We start from the raw sequence: 17,022 nt of genomic DNA, 5'->3' as shown, positions 1-17,022 counted from the left end.
CAGTTAGGGAAAAAAGCTTCTTTAAACATCCATATTGCAGATGTTTGTGTGGTAAGAGCATGTTTGGTTTTGTAAGAAAACAAAAATTGTCTTCCAAAGCACCTATACGATGCATCCCCGTCAGCCATGAAGGAGCATTTTCATTGCCCCGAACCCTCGCTCGCCTCTGGTGGTACCAGTGTTCTGGATTTCAGCCGTCCTGACGGGTGTACCTGCCTCACCGTTGCCATAACCGCCTCTCCTCAGTGAGACAGTGATGCGGTGAATCTTTTCACATGCTATTTGTCATCTGTTTATCTTCGGTGGCATGTCCATTTAGTTCTTTTGCCCTTTTAAAAATCAAGTTCATCTGATTTAAAAAAAAAAACTTTTATTATAATTAATGTTGTTGTTGTTGTTGTTTGTTGTTTTTCTTGGGCATCATCTAGTGAAAATACACAGAAAGCTTTGTGGACATGACGAATGATTTGTCTTTTTCAAAGGAAAACGCCTCTCTTTGTGTTTTTCTCCTTTTACCTTTGTCTTTCAGTTATACCTGCCGCCACTTGCGGAGATATGTTTATGTGTTGGACAAACTGTATTCCCCCCACTCTCACTGTTCTACGAGTCAGCGTTGCTTCTCGAGCCCCAGTGACAATGGAGAGGAACTCTTGTCTTTAACTTGCTCTCACATTCTCAGATCCTATGCCTCCAGGTCATTAACCTCTGCTGTCCCTTACTGCATGGTGCATGCTCTGGGTGACCAGTGGTTGCATGTCTTAATGGGGCGCACATCCATTAAATGGGTTTTTAAAAAAAAAAAGGAAGTTATATTTGAAATGACACTAAATGGTTCTTTACGAGTAGTGGCTAGAATTCGTTTCCTTACGAATGTCCCCTTTAAATTACGTTTTATGAGAAAAACGTTCAACCCCACGCTGTCAGATAAGCTTGACAGAACACCCTGTCTTCTGCTTCCTGTGAAAATCAGACTCGAGATTTATAACAGCAGGGAGTGCTTGTGTGCTTTGTGGGTGCAGTAGACTCTGGAGTCACTCCTGATGCCATGTGAACTCCGGGTTCTCTTTCTTGCTCTGCGAGTTCACCAAAGAGTTGTCTCGGGCTGCATCCATGTTTTGACAGGAGCACGTTCCACCGAGCCGGTCCGGCCTTACAAGACTATCGAAATTATCCACTGGCGTCGAGCGGTTCTTACTCACTTTATTTACATAGAGTAGTCGCAAAGCCAGCACGGTGCGATGTGTCACGGGTGGATGTAGATTAAACATACTGATGGTGGGAGTAGAGAGGAGAGACGAGCCATCACGCTCCCGTCTCAGAGAAAGTCAGCGCCCACTGTTGCGTGTGTGTCAAAACGCCAAACACTCGGGCGCCAGGACAGGCCTGCCTTGAGCTTGGAGCTGACGGTTCAGCTCCACTTTCCCTAAGAGATCTGTAAGCGTCCATCGCCGGGCTCCTAGCTAGCTAGGCCATTTGAGAGTAGAGGAAGAAGGAAAAGCCCTTGACCACCTTCTAGAAAATAGCAAATCTTGAGAATGAAACCTCGAAGGGCCAGGGACAAAGCAGAGACTGTAAGCCTTTGCCTTGCAGGCGTGAGTCTCTAGGTTCAGGCCCTGCTACCTTTAAAACATAAAGATCGCCTTTGGGATTAAAATAGAGCTTGGCAGGTAAATTAGCATGCACTCTCCAGGCTAGACAGTCTGGGGGTCAGTGAAACGACCCGGGTTTTTAGGAAAGGCTGACGGTGACCAGTGGACGGTGGCCGCCTCCCGTGAGGGGCCCTTGCCTGCAGGGCAAGTGTTATACTCTGCAGTGGTATCAGTGAAGGTTCAAGGGAAAGAAAAGCCAGTGAAAACAGAACCAGTGTTTCTGTGTATAAAATAGGAGAGATTTTCAAACTGAAACCTGCGGTTTTCCACTTCGTTAGTGAAATGATGGTCAGGTAAGTGAGTACTCGGCGGATCTGCAGATAGGCCCTGTCCACTAGCTAGGAACGGGGAAAGCGGCTCCTGATCTGGCAGGGATTGTTTTGTTTGTTTGTTTGTTTTGGCTCCCACCTGGCTTCCTCCTGGCTCTGAACTCAGGGGTTGGGGGACCGATTGGTGTGTCAGGGAGTGAATCTGACTCGGCCACATGCATGGCAAGTGCCTTACTCCACTGTGCCAAGTCTCCGGCCCAGCTTCTCCTCCCAGTGAGCCTCTTAGTGGCTAGTAGCTAGCGTCACTGAGCTTGCTCTGACTGGCCAGGGTGTTGGTTGGTTTCTCTAGAGAATCAGAGAAGCAGTAGGCTGGATGCATGTGTGGAAGTAAAGATGCAGATGTTCAGATAGACATGAGAGATGGAGAGGGAGGGAAGGGCGTTGGTGAGCAGAGGGCAGGCTGGACACTCAGGTGAATGCCCTCGCTGCTGTCACTGTAAATCCATGAAGCAGGCTAGCAGGTTGGACACCGAGGCAGGGTTTGCGTGTGATCACAGAATTACTCAGGAAACCTCACGCTTTGCTCTGAAGGCCTGTAAACGATTGGGTGAGGCCTTCCTGCCCCACAGGGTAGAGAATTAGTGTTTTTTTTCTTTAAAGTTATTTGGTTCCAAATAAAGTATATTCGTAATGGCTATAAATAAAAATCATACCCGGACATCTGGGCGCCACATTCTAGTCAAGAGGCGCAGAAATGTCCCCTCACCACACTGCACCTCTCACTCTGTGGTATCTCCTGTCCCCCACTGCCATGTGGGTCTTACCTGTCCTACCAGTAGACGCTTCTGGTTGTTCAGCTGTTGGAAATACCGTCCTGCGGGAAGTTGCCTGCAGTGACTCCTGTATCGATTTTGTTCTGCCCAAGAGAGGTACCCGAATGTATGAATTCTTACAGTTTTTGAGTTTCTGTCGCAACCCTGCTGAACCTTTTTCTTTAGCTTAAATAGTCATGGTTATGTCAGCCCACCCCCAGACAGAGCCTTTCTACATGGCTTTGTCGTCTTCTCCTCCCGGGTGATCTATATCCATCAGCTCAACGCCCATCAGAAAACTTGGGAACCAGAATTGGATGTGCCTCACCCAATATTAAATACGTACTTTATTGCAAGTGTACTTTATCATTTTTGGAATCAGTAAATCAAGACTAGCACCCTCCCAGCTGCATGACCCCTATTTGAACATTTGAACTTGTTGCTAGGAATTGAACGAAATCCATTATTTTGCCTAAATTGTCGCTAGTTTTAAATTCTTGAAGTGAATTCTTAGGTATTAGAATGGAGAAGTGGATACTTCTAATGAGAACTCTATCAAGAGAAAATACCTCAGTTTATTTTATTTCTGAGTGGTGTGTGTGTGTGTGTGTGTATGTGTGTGTGTGTGTGTGTGTGTGTGTATCTGTCTGTCTGTTCTTCCCTGTTACCAAAACTGGGCTGCAAGCCCCATTTCAGTTGGATTGAGATAAGAGCAACTGTCGGAAAGTCGGGTGTTGAGGAGGTTTGATTTTAATGGCCTCGTTTCTTTTGAGTTGCCATGATTCTTGGATGTGCCGCTTTCTGATGCTACAGGGCAGAAAAAGAACACAAGCAACTTTCAAAATGATTTTTTTTTCTCACAGTACTGTTGGGAAGACATTCTGTTCCCTTCTCAAGTGAGGCATGTAAGCAGCAACATTCTAGGCTGGTCCCTACTTTGCCAGTGTCCACGGTTTCTGAGCCTTGGGCTATCCAAGGACTTCTTGAGAAGCGAGTGATCCTTCTGAACCTCTCCAGAAGACACAAGTAGGGCATTGGGCCTCCAGAGAGCCAAGCTCAGCGTGGACAGGGCCCTGACTGAGTTCACCACTCAGACGCAGCCGCCGTGAAGGACGCAGACAGGGCGGCTCTGCCTTCTAGACTTTTCAAGACCTGAGGCCTCCTGCCTCTCCCTGCCCCGCTCCCACCGCCGTGCCCCCAACCAAGAGAGCATAAGGGCTCACCGTCAGTTCTTGTTCCCGCCCTCAGGAGACTGGCGGGGGCCGGGAGTGGGCACAGGGCTGCGGCTTTGGTTCAGACATGGCCTAGACATAGAGTAGAGTACCTGTGTACCCTGCTCAACAGCCTCTCACGGGTGGAAGGGGAGACCGTTCCAGGGAGCCCAGTTCCTGTCCCAGGTAATCGAATAAGCAGATGGTTCCTCAGTGATGGTACGGGGTTGGCTGAATTTGTTTCTCCAGGTTTTATTATTATTATTATTATTATTATTATTATTATTATTTTTGCATCACACCTGGCGATGCTCAGGGGTTACTCCTGGCTTTGCACTCAGGAATCACTCCTGGCGGTGCTCAGTGGACCATATGGGATGCTGGGAATCAAACCGGGTCGGCCACATGGAAGGCAAACGCCCTACCCGCTGTGCTATCGCTCAGCCCCCAATTACTATTTTTTAAGTGAATCATTGTGAGATACACAGTTGCAAAGTTGTTCCTGACTGGGTTTCAGTCGTACAATGTTCCAACACCCATCCCTTCTCCAGTGCGCCTTTCCCACCACCAGTGTCCCCAGTTTACACGAGGCGTTCCTGGTGAAGGAAAAATAAACCTCTGGGGCAAGTCTCGCCTTGTTAGGTAAACATAAAATTGCTGATTTGCAAAAAAGAGATTTCTTGTCAAAGGACCTGAAATGACCTGAAACGAACCCGGTTTGAGGGCTCAGAATGTGACAGAGTGATCTGGCGGTTCGTGCCGGGCTTGTGTAAAGCTCTGAATTCAGCCCCTGGCACCACAGATAAAACCCACAGAAGCAGGCAAACAATTCAGAATCCACACAGGACTCGGGCAGGAGTTTCAGTGAAAGGTGATGAACGCTCAGGTGTGAGAGCAAGTCTGGAAAGGGCCAGTGCAGAGAGAAAGACACAGGTGAGGCAAAAGGTGATATCTCTGGGAACGGTGCGTGGCAGGAACATGTATGTTGGAGGTGTGCGTGGGCATGCAGCTCATATTGATAGCCAGCGATAGTCTCAGCCATCGAGGCCAGGCCAGGGTGCCTTATGGGTGGTTTTCCCCCCTCTTTTGGCTGCTGGTGGTGGGGACCGCTGTCTTTGATAGTGGAGTTCTGTGGGCAGATGGCCTTACTGCGCGTTGAGTCTGGGAGCAGCCCTGTCAAGGCGTAATATGCCCCATGTTGGCCCTGCAGTTGAGGAAAGATTCTGAAGGGAAGGGTCAGGCCAGAGCAGACGAGGTGTGATGGTGGGAGCAAAGGTGAGAAGAGTCCACAGAAGTGCCTTGGAGAGTGACGATGGACGAGCCATTGTGGACTAAGGGAACTCTGGTCCACACAGAGACCGTTCAGCGTGAGCAAGGAGTCGAACTGGGCCATGACCGTGGGCCCTTGATCTTCCTCGTCTTGGTGACAGACAGGGATTACTTCCTGCCCGCATTTCACACCAGAAGAGCCTGCAGATTTCCTTGTTAGTTAAAAGTGTCTAGATTTTTTTCAAGAATAAAGACTTATTTTATTTTTCAAGAGTAAAGTTGTCCAGAATTTTAGAAACGAAACAACAGACTGGTCAGGTAGGTCTTGTCAACTCCATGAAACTTCTTGTAGTAGTAAAAATATTATTTAAAAAAAGAAATATGGAAAAGATTGGGTGTAATGCTAAGTGAAAAAATACTAGACGTGTGAACAGCAACAACAACAACAAAGACACAAAGGAGAATACAAACTACTTGTAGACATTAGCAAAATATATATGACATTTCTTTTAAAACTAAACATGAAGGGGCCTGGTAGGAAGGACACATGACCTAGGAGTTCTGCTTTCGAACCTTGCAGGCCACGTGGTCGTGAGTTTGAGTCCCCAAAACCCTTTTGTGCCAGGCTGGATCTTGGCATTCCTGATGTGTGGGCCTGGCAGCTCAGCCGTCTGCGATCCCCGCTGCCACTCAGTAACCAGGAATGGAAATCATCTTAGGTTAACATTTTATAACCTAAAAAATAGTGCAGTTTAACCCGTTTCTCTTCTCCCTTATCTCTGCTTCACGTTCACTGCCCCAAGTTATAAATTTATGTTGGCTTTTCCTCTTGCTTGCAAATATAATGCCATCTTATTAAATGGCAGAGAATCGTGAGGAGTTGTGGGCTCAGGCAGAAGATCTGTCTGACCCAGTTCTATCAATGTTCACAGAAAATGATTCTCCTAGTTCCATTTTAGAATTTTTGTAGATTTCTTTTTTGCTTTTTAATGGGATGGGTTTAAAATTCTTGGTATGCGTATTTAATAATGTCTCTACCTGAACTTGTAGGACTCTGAACCTTAAGCATGTTTTACCCACTTTGGAATCTTTTAAACTGTGGTCTTAAAAATCACATCTGGGTCCCCCATGCCCTACCAGGAGTGATCCCCGAGCGCAGAGTCAGGAGTCAGCCATGGGCACTGCCAAGTGTGGCCCAAAAAAACCAAAAAAGCACATCTGGCCCCATTTCTTTGCTTTGAAAGAATTGCATCTTCTTAAATCTAACACAGTGTAGTCATGGGCTTCCTCAAAAGAGTTTTTTTGGTTTTAATTGCTGGAATGTGCTTGTTATGGTTTATGCCACGTCTGACTCTGTAGTGTATAAATATTTGAAGCCACAGTAATAATTTTTTGTGCATATGATACTGCCTTAATAATTTTGTTGTGGCTATATGCTTTATTGATTTCTCTGCCACTTCTGTGGTATGAACTGAAATGTATTATCCTACTTAAACCATTATGGTTTCCTTTTGAATTACCTAGTCACTACTTGATCCTGTCACAAAGCTTATTCCACTTTCTGTAACGAGATGTTTAGCCTTAAGATTTACTGTGTTGGTTTCCACTGTTGTATTTATTCAAGATAGAACAGGTAAAGTTAGTTCAGAAAAGTTGGGAAGAAAAAACAGTAAACAGTTAATTAAAAACAAGAATCGCTCTGGGGAGAGTTTGTTCTCAGTCTCTCTGTCTCTGTCTGTCTGTCTGTCTGTCTGTCTCTCTCTCTCTCTCTCTCTCTCTCTCTCTCACACACACACACACACACACACACACACACACACACACACACTCCCTTCCTCTCTCCTCTCTTACTCCTTTTCCCTCCCTCTACCTTTAATTCTCTTGTGTTTGTCATCTTAGGCCGACAGTAAGTACTTCATATTTGCTAAAGAGGAAGAATTTGTTTATTGCAGTCGACTTTTTACAAGACTTGCCCAACCTAACAGTGACTGCTGCTTCAGAGGTTTCTTGGCCTTGGAAGCAGTCAGTGACGATCCATTCCAACACTCCCAGGTCTTCAAAGAACATTCGAGATAGCACTGTCAGATAAAGAAAGCTCGTAACTCCAGCTGTCTGGTTACAGTTTCCAGCGCATGTCCCAGAGCTGCCCTGCAAAGGAAGGCTTCCTCACTGTTCTTGAACGTGCAGTTACATTGCTCGTTGCTCTCATTTATATATTTTGCAAATTCTCCACTTTGCGGATTTATCTGGAAAACCATGACCATCAAAGCAGGATCAACACGCTTTGAAAGATGCCTCCGAGAAATACAAAAATAACGTGTGCTCTGGTGGGTCTAGTTAAGCGGAAGCAACTCAGAGGGAAAAGTAAAATTTGCCTTTGAAATTTAAACAAAATACTAGAAAAGTGTTTGAAAATAGTGTGGTTCTAAGAAGTTTTTATCCCCTCTCCCTATGTTTTCTTTTGGCAAAAATAAACGGTAACGTCTAGTAGCGCTACTAATAACAGAATGAAGTTTCCGGAATAACATAGATAAAACTGTATCTCTGCATATGTTTAAAATTCAGTTTAGCTTTTTCTTTAATTCAAAAATATCTTTGAGAAGCAGATTTATGATCATTGATTTGAAGTGCTTGAAGAAGTATTTTTCATTTATCTCTTTTACATTTTGTTTTTGTTTGTTTGGGGCCATACCTGAGGGTGCCAGTGACCCTTCCACGAGCTTCCTTTCTGGTGGAGTTGGGGACCCTGTGATAGTACTGGGATTGAATCTGGGTCACCTGCGGGCAGCGCGTGTGCTCAGCCCATTGAGTGCTGTCCTGGCCCTTTGAAGAATATTGTGAGATTCATTGGAGGCCAATAGAAACGTTACAATCCTTCTCAAAATAAACATACTAACTTCTAATGGTGGTCTGTACCAAAATGTCAGATCAGTCTTGTCCAACCAGAACATACTTCACCAAGTAAAAGTTTAATCTGCGAAAAGGATTTAATCTGTCATGTGGCTTGGGGAATATGGGAACAAAATGAAACTCTTGTGACTTTAAGACTCTTGGGAAAGAATAGTGTGAACTTCATATTCGATCCAACTGGTGAACTCCCTCTGCCCCCCCAGTGCAGATTTCGTTGGTAAAGGAGACACTCAAGCCTTAACTGATGTACTTACGGTGGACTCGCTGGGGCTCGAGTTGTTGGAGATGAATGTTCAGAGGAACGTGATGAAAATTTCTCGTGCAGTTTGAAGTGGCTACAGACTCCCCCGAGTTGGATGCTCGTCCCCCGGGGCTGCCATTTGCAGGGAATTTCATGTACATATTCAGACACGCCGACTTGCATAACTGCTTATTATAGAAATATTCTTGGTTACTAAATGTCTAACAGACTTAAACAACAGGGTTTCCCGTATATGGAAGAAAAGTGATTCCACCCACTCTCCGTGCCTTGGCACGTCATGAGACCCGCCCGTCCATTTACTTGACTCCCAGAATTTAAATAGGCAGTGATGTAAATCAGAAGGTAATGTTTCACCTTCTGGCACTCACTAACTAAATCATCATGCTTGTGATGAGAAAGGTAAATCCTTTTCAATTTGGCCCAAGAGCGGGAGTGGCATGGAGTCTAATCCTGTCACTCTAAGTGAGATTGACAACAAAATGATTTATTTCTGGGTTACAAAAGAGGAGGAGGCAGAGGAGAACCTAGGGAAGCTAAGTGGCAGAGATCGCAGGACGAGCTGAAAGTCAGATCAATCCAAGCCGCGGCTCTCCCTGCTCCCCAATCGCTTCAGTTTTATTTCACTGAATGTCACAGCGTGACACAGTGAATTAAATGCATCTCACCAAACATGTGCCTAATGAATTCTTCTCAGTAAATAGCCTCTTTTTTTTTATTTTAAATTTTCGGTTTCATTCCATTATAATTTAAAGCTCTATAGATTTGCGCTAGAAGGGGGCTTGCAGAGTCATTCTTTTTCTGAGGCATTTTTCCATGCACATTTTTATATTGATCATAACTGAAATCAGCTGTGTTCTAGGAGCCTGCTAGTTTTACACACCCATTCTACGAATCAGCTGTCTGTAAGAGGTAGTTCATTAAAAATTAACTTTTTATTGAACTTCAGATGTGTTGTATAGATTTTTCTAAAGGCATTATATTAGAGTGCACATAAAAAACTTTCTTTGCCAACTAATGGTGATAATAAATAATACTGAGTTCGTTAGCCTTTAACAGACACTGTTGTAATTATTTGCGATTTTCATTTTAATCCTCAGTAACCTTATGAAATAGCGGGTATCAGTATCATTCCCATTTTCTGGAGGAGAATACTGATAAGCAGTGATTTTATACCTTGCTCTTAGAATAAACTCAAGCCAATATTGAAAACAAAGCATTCTGGCTGTAAAAGCCACACTTTTAATCTTATATTGCTTTCCCAAAGCATTGACTAATGGTATGATTTTATTAAGTAACTTTGTTCTTGAAATCATTTTGGTGCATCTTACCACCCGCTGCAAATCTGATTCCTTTATACATTTTAAGCTATTTGCCTTTAAATTCTTGAACTTCTGTTCTCTGTTTACAGTTTACATGCTGATAGTTTATAATGCTGGCTAAAATTAAAAAATTGAAGTGTGGAAATGGAAGAAATTTGAAACATTTCTGGTTCTTTACATTCTCTTTCTTTTGTCTGGTTTCTACTCTCTGTATGCAGTATTTGTCGTTTTTCAAAGTTACTGCTCTTAGTAAAAGTTCCTTGTCATATTCATGTGTAAGTTCTTTTTTTTTTTCTTTGCTTTTTGGCCCACACCCGGCGATGCACAGGGGTTACTTCTGGTTCTGTACTCAGTAATTACTCCTGGTGGTGCTCAGGGGACCATATGGGATGCTGGGAATCGAACCCGGGTCAGCCGCATGCAAGGCAAACGCCCTACCGCTGGGCTATGGCTCCAGCCGCTCATGTGTAAGTTTGACCCCCCCCACCACACACACACACACAAAGTGGGGGAAAATAGTGGATTCAGGCTATTCTCAAAATATACTCCATTTACTGGAGAAAGAATAGAGAAGTTAGCAACTAATTATAGTTCTTAATAGTAGCCAAACATCTTTTTTTTCTCTCTGGGGCCTCACCCAGTGGTGCCCGGGGGATCATTCTGGTCCGGGGGTGAAAGCAGGTTCCTGTACTCAGAAACTCATGCTGCAGCCCCCTTAGCCGGGTCTCAAGCCCCGGACAGCCATAGTTTCCTTGCCAGGCCTCTTCTTCAGTGACTAACAATTGTGTCATTGTTCTGCCCTCAAGTACAGTAATCAGCAGAAGCTTTCTGGAGGATTTAGACATAGTTTCACTATCCATTTGTACATTTTAGCTCTTAGACCGACTTAAAAACACTTGTACTTCAGTTCTCGTTTTAGCTTACGTTGGTGCTAGTCATTTCTTTGCCAGTGTGCTTTTTTTTTTTTTTCCCAAGTAGCACATTCTGTATGTGAGCCAGTAGAAAGTTTGGATCTCTCATTTCCGTGACAGCAGTCATAAGAATTTAATATATGTTCTATGCATCCAGGCAGCCCCTCCCAGTACACCCGGCATGCCCTGTTGGGAACCCACAGGGAGAACGATTCGTGTTTCCCAAGGGTAGCTCCTGCCTTGTAGGGCTCAATCCATGTCAGTCCGAAGCCCGAAGTCATACGTACAGAGAGCAGTGGGACTGCGGGCTGTGATGTGTCTGTGTCCTTTCTGGTGGAATGTGAGACAGTGAAAGAAAGGATAGCGAGCTAAAAAACGCTAATAAAGAGCCACAGGTCAATTCATTTCTTCATGGCCATCCAGTGCACTTGGGGATGCTGTTCCTGCTTTAGGCAATGCACAGTAGCCTCTGGATTCTCCTCTCTGTCCGGCTCAGAGAGCATTCTTGTGCATTTAATACCAGTCAGTTACAAGCAGTGAGTAGTCTTGTTCTGTGGGTTTCCTCCTGTTACTACCTTTTTGTGTGGGGATGGGGGTGGGGGTGGGGTGGGGGAGGGTGTCTTGCTTAGCCTTGCAACCTCTAAAAGCAATGTGTGGGGCTCCTCTAGTTTAAATAAAAGAAAGGAGCTTTGACTTTCACTCATCTCCAGATATTCCTGCTCAGGAGTCACTGACCCTTTGCTTCTGTGCCTGGACCCAGGAGGCCAAGGCGAGCCGTGACCAGACAGAACTCTTGGTGGGAAGTTGGTGGCATTTCCTTCTGCCTGGGGTCGGGACTCTTTATTGCATCCTCACTTCCCTTCTTGAGGACGGCGATGACCTTAGTGACCAGTTTGCACCTTGGCCCCGAGTCCCTCACAGTGTGTCTTTGCTCCGAGAGGACCCGTGTGCCGAGACTCTGGTCTGACCCTCAGGACAGTGTCCACATTCGGGACCTGGGCTCCCGAGGCCCTTCACTTTGGGGTTCCTGGTGCGGATTCTCCCCTCGCGCTCTGAGCCCCTATTTCTTGTGGTCTGGTCATTTCTGGGCTCAGCTCAACTTCTTGGCAGATAGAAAATATGGGTAGTTTTATAAGCATTCGAGGGACCATATATAATACTGGTCTCCTAAGTTTCCCTTCCCCGCACTCCCTAAATCCTCGAGAAGCCAGCCAGAGCTATGGCAGTTAAGACCTTTGGCCCCCGAGAAGCCGCTGCAACCGGGCCTTACTCCTGGGGGTGGGGTGGGTTGAGGGCGGGGGGGCGGGGGGGGCGCTTCTTCTTTCTCCCTGGGAATAGCTGCGCCCTGCATCTCCTCTGCAGACTTGGTAGCAGACCCCATGCCCCCCCCCCCAGCAAAGAAGTGTCAGGGTGCTCGCCTGTGCCACGCATGGGTTTGAAAAGTGTATTCGTGGCATCTGATAAAGAAGTTTCTTTTATTTGGGGAGTGTGGAGGGGGGATGATCTACAGATGGGGCTTGACGATGGGGAGGAGAGAGACAAGGCTCAGCCCCCACTACACAAGGAGCAGAGTTGGTGTTGGGGACGCGGGTGTGTCAGGGGATGGAAAATTGCTAAGAAGCATAGGTGATCCTTGGCGCCGCAGTGACAGTAGGGTGTCTGGCTTGCACACGGCCGTCCTGGGTTCGATCCCCAGCATCCCATACGGTCCCCCAAGCACCACCAGGAGGAATTCCTGAGTGCAGAGCCAAGAGTACGCCTGGAGCACTGCTGGGTGTGACCCATAAAGCGAAAGAAAAAGGAAGGAAGGGAGGGAGGGGAGCGGAGGGGAGGGAAGGGAAGGGAAAGAAAAGAGAAAGAGAAAGAATAGGTGAATCTTTACTAAATAGATCCCCAGGTATTTGACCAAAAGCAAACTAGACTGGGTCATCTGCTGTTGCCTTTGTAGTGGGGAGGGGGGAGGGCGGGGGTCGCAATGGAGGGGACCGGGTTGAAGGGGACCAGGTTGGTAGCATCAGTGGGACTTGACCTGTGTGGCACAGAGGAGCGTGGCTCTACACCCTGTCACTTGGGAGGGTTTCAGGAGACCCACTGGATCAAACCAGACTCCCTGCATGGTGCTCTGACTCCCAGGCTGTGTCTGTGCATCTGCCCCAGGGGGTGACTGCCACTTGCCAAGCCTTTCCCGGTCACAGGGCAGGTGTGTGGTTCTGCCCAGGTGGGAGGGAGGCTGCCCCACACAGCAGGCGGGGCCTGATTTGTGAAACAAATGAGCTGGGGTCTATTGTACTCTTGGGCTCAGAATACGCTGGCGGTGGCTTAAATTGCCCCTTTTTATTTTGGGGAATGTATTTGAACCAGTGCCCTTTATCTTAAGAATTGAAGAATTGAAAAATGATTAATAAGGAGGCTTCTTGGTGGGTATAACAACCCCCCCCCACCTCACCTCCCAGTTGGGGCGTATGACTGCTTCCTCGGAGTCACCACCCCAGGACTCACTTACCCTGCGCATGTTGTATTCTGTCGCAGGAGGAGAAGCACCGTGCCATTATTTCAGATCTGGCACTGCAGGTACAATCTCTGACGTTGTGCATCTGAAGTAAGAGGAATTCTCACTTACATAACCAAGTGAGATTTCTTCTGAGGTCCTGTACTTGTAAGTACTATAGTTGTTTGCTTGCCTATTAATATTCTTCAGGCAAATATCCAAGTAAAAATACTAATAGGCAAGCAAATAAGCAAACGAGTCTTATGAAAAGACTGCCAAAAGAATCTCATTAGCATAGTGTGCTTTTCAGGGGAATTATACATTCAGCAAGGGCTTAGTTCTAGATAATGCTAATTTTGAACATCATGGTTTGTTTAAAACAAGTGCAATCAATTAAAATTCAAAGCCGCAACAGTACAGCATCAAAGAGGGTTTTTTTTTTGTTTGTTTGCTTTGGTTTTGTCTTGGGACCACACTCGGCAGTGCTCAGGTTCTCCTTCAGACGTTGCTTGTGGGGTTCGCTCCCGCAGTTCTCTGGCCACCGTGTGGTGCCAGGAATCAAGCCAGGCCTTCTGTGTGCAACGTATGTGCCTGGCCCAACTCTAACCCCCCAAATACGGTATTTTAAATGAGATAACATGTCTAAAAATAACAGAATGAACAACAGGAAAAAACAACAACAGTGTTCTTTCCTTGTTTGTTTGTATTTGGGTCGCACCTCGCAGTGCTCAGGGGTTACTCCTGGTTCCGCACTCAGGAATTATTCCTGGTGGTGCTCAGGGGAGCAGTTGGGGTGCTGGGGATCGAACCCGGGTCAGCTGCGTGCCAGGCATGTGCCCTCCCCGCTGTCCTATCTCTCTGGCCCCTAGAGTGATCTTTGCACGTCCCTGTTTCCCTGACGTCCAGCCTAACAGCAGTGGGTTTGGGTCGTCTTGACTTTTCTCCGTGGCAGAGCAGAGTGAAGCTGGACACACACACACAAGCGCAGGACAACAAGGGGTTGGGGGGATTGTCGATGGCCGGAGTAGAGCCAGACTTCTTGGTGGGTATAACGACCCCAAGCGCCACCCTTTCCTGTGCCAGGGACTGTGGTTCACTGCCAGCCATACACTGCCCATGAGCGGCGTCTTCCTTCCCGCTGAGAGTGGTGGGGTGGGGGGGAGGCAGGAACTTGAGCCCCGTCTCTTTGGCTCGCAGACAGAGACACCGGGAAGCCCTGCCTTTCACTTGCGAGGGTGCCAGCGTCGGGCTCCTGGACAGTCGCGGGTCCGAGAGCCTCCGGGTCAGGCAGTAGCTAAACCGTTTCACCTCCAGCCACCGGGAGGTTCGTCTGCTGGGTCCTTAAATAGGCCGGGTGGGTGGACGGTGTTCTCAGAGGGGGGCCCCCCCGCTGACAAAAGTGACGTTCCGAGAGTGATCCGAGGACAGGTAGTTGGTGGATTAGTAGGTTGTTCCAGGCGTAGGGGGGTGGCTTGAAAGCAGATACCGGCACGAGTGGGCGAGTGAGACAAAGGGTTCATTTAGGAGAGAAGAATGAGGAATGGGACAGGCGTGGGCGGAGATGAGATCAGGCCTACAGGATGGAAAGAAGTCGGGGAGCCATCAGGAGGCCTGAGAGCATAGGTGGTGCCTCCCGTGTGGGGAGCCAGCACCTCGCGGAGGGGTGACCGGACCCCCGCAGGACAGAGCGCGAGTGAGGGGCCCAGCCCGAGAGAGGCCACATGGGCAGTGGGAACCAGGGGGTGGGGGTGTCACTCAAACCAGGGATCATGGGCAGGAGTGTCCCACAGGGACAAATTCCTCACCCGGCACCGGCCCAGGCAAATCTGAACACGTGCATATCCCCCTGTGAGGAAATAGTCGCCAGGGTTTGCTGATGGATCCATCGCAGAGGGAGAAAAGAAGAAAGGAACACCCTGACCTTGAGGACCGATGCCTGACAGAGTCCCGGAGAAGATGAAACTGTGAAGGCCCAGGCTGAGGCAGGCCAGGGCTCTAGGCAGCGCCCCCCACGGGCGGCCGGTGGCGTTGTCTCTCTTGATTCCAGTCTGCAGAGGGGGGCTTCTCCCATTGCAAGGCATGGGGAGAGTAGGCTGAGGTCTGGTGTGTGTGCACCCAACACAGTGCTCCTGGCCTACAGCCTACCCGTCACACCCAAACACGCCTCAGTCTCTGGGAATTTCTGCCATAGCTGCAACTCTGTTGAGTGTTCCATGTGTGTCCCATTTGTAGCCAGTTTATTCATAGACAGTTTAAGCTTTGTGATTCCTGGGGATTCTGTGCCTCTTGTTTGTAGCAATACTTCAGGACCAAAAAAGTGGTTGGGAAACTTTTTCTTTGCACTTATCTGATAAAGGATATCAGCTGTATTTTATATAGAATAAAAATGCAAGGACACTTATTTTTATTCTACATAAAATACAGCTGACAGCTCACTTTCTGACAATATGTGTTCTCACACTCTGGAAGTAAGACAGTTTTCTGACCTTTTATTGCGTTACTGAACACAATCATTCTCATTTTGCCTTCAAGTAAATCTCAAAGATGTTTCAGGAGCATTGTGGTTTTCAAGCCCAGCTCCTCCTCCTGCGGGGTATGGCTGAAAGAGTAATCATTCAATTTTGCTGTAAAGTAAGATAAGGAGGAACTTTCCTTAGGGGCTGGGAATGGTCTTCACAAATAAAAGGCTTTCCTTCTTTCAGGCTTTAAATAACCGTGGAAAGAGATCCCCGAGGCAGTTACTAGTCAGTCAACTTAAACAGGCCTTTCTCGGCCCTCCTACATTATCCTTCTCCCTAGAATGTTGCTTCACCCGATTCCCGCACAGCTCATGCGCCAACTTTCTTCAGGCTGGAAACATCACCTCAGCAAAGCCTTCTGTGACCGACCCATCTGACCCATCCCAAACAAGAGCTCCTTCCCGGAATTCTCCTTTCGTTCTTAAGCTGTATTTCAGTAGACAGCGTTTACTCCAGAAGCCCTGTGACTATTCTCCTTCCCTCTGAAATGAAGTAGCTAGACGTGTATGGTCTGCCGCTGAACCTCTGAAGGAACTCATATTTGTAACCCATTCCCTGGAGAACCAGGTTCTCTTGCCGACAGGTACTGTTTGTGTAAGGGGTTGTGGCATGCCTCGCCTTGGCTTGCAGTGGCAGAGGGGGCACTCTCATGATAGTCTCAGGACTAAGAACTGAAATATCTCCGGGATAACCCTCTGGGCAAAACAGCAGAACATTCTTTTTAATTAATTTATTTTTTTTTATTAAAGAGCTGTGATCGACAAAGTATTAGGAGGTGAATTTGAGGCATATAGTATTTCTTTTTTTTTAATTATTTTATTTTATTTACTTATTTATTTATTTTGCTTTTTGGGTCAGACCCAGCGATGTCCAGGGGTTACTCCTGGCTCTGCACTCAGGAGTTACTCCTGGTGGTGCTCGAGGGACCATATGGGATGCTGGGAATCGAACTTGGGTTGGCCGAGTGCGAGGCAAATGCCCTCCCCACTGTGCTGTCGCTCCCGCCCCAAGGCATATCGTATCTCAGCACCGGTCCCGCCACCAGTGTCGGCTTCCCTTCTCTAGTGTTCCCATATCCCAACCCTGCCCCAGCCCTACTGTCAACTTGAGAGGCGCATCACCAGGATCCAGTGGTCACTGCTTAAACCCTGTGTTTTCAGTGTGGCTGAGCCTGTGCTTTGTATATGTGGCTGTCCCAGTCGCCCATATCATGGGTATAACCAAAGCCCTGATGCCTGTTTATCCATCCCTTCTTTGATGCCCCCAATTGATTCTTCCTTCTCTGTCCTACTCCTCTCTAAACACTCGGCCTCCCTTCCTACTGCGGTTATTTCCTCGCCCACTAGTCTGTATCCCACAGGCTATCATCGTGTGTGTGGCGGGACATTTTTTTGTCCCAGTGG

At 47.2% G+C, this 17,022-nt stretch overlaps 1 protein-coding gene across 4 annotated transcripts in view; it reads left to right on the top strand.

Moving 5' to 3' along the window:
• DYM (dymeclin) overlaps positions 1 to 17,022 on the top strand; it is a 300,303-nt gene that overhangs the window by 153,201 nt on the left and 130,080 nt on the right. For 2 of the 4 annotated variants that reach the window (XM_056138010.1, XM_056138009.1), the window contains exon 13: positions 530 to 694. The exons of the other annotated variants lie outside the window; for them this stretch is intronic. In XM_056138010.1, coding sequence (XP_055993985.1) covers positions 530 to 694 — 165 coding nt within the window. The remainder of the gene's footprint in view (positions 1 to 529; positions 695 to 17,022) is intronic. 4 annotated transcript variants of the gene reach the window in all.

The sequence above is a fragment of the Sorex fumeus genome, unplaced genomic scaffold, assembly GCF_029834395.1.
Source record: "Sorex fumeus unplaced genomic scaffold, SorFum_2.1 ptg000128l, whole genome shotgun sequence".
Lineage (NCBI taxonomy): Eukaryota > Metazoa > Chordata > Mammalia > Eulipotyphla > Soricidae > Sorex > Sorex fumeus.
Note: the sequence above shows the minus strand (reverse complement) of the source record. Positions and strands in the feature narration are given on the sequence as shown.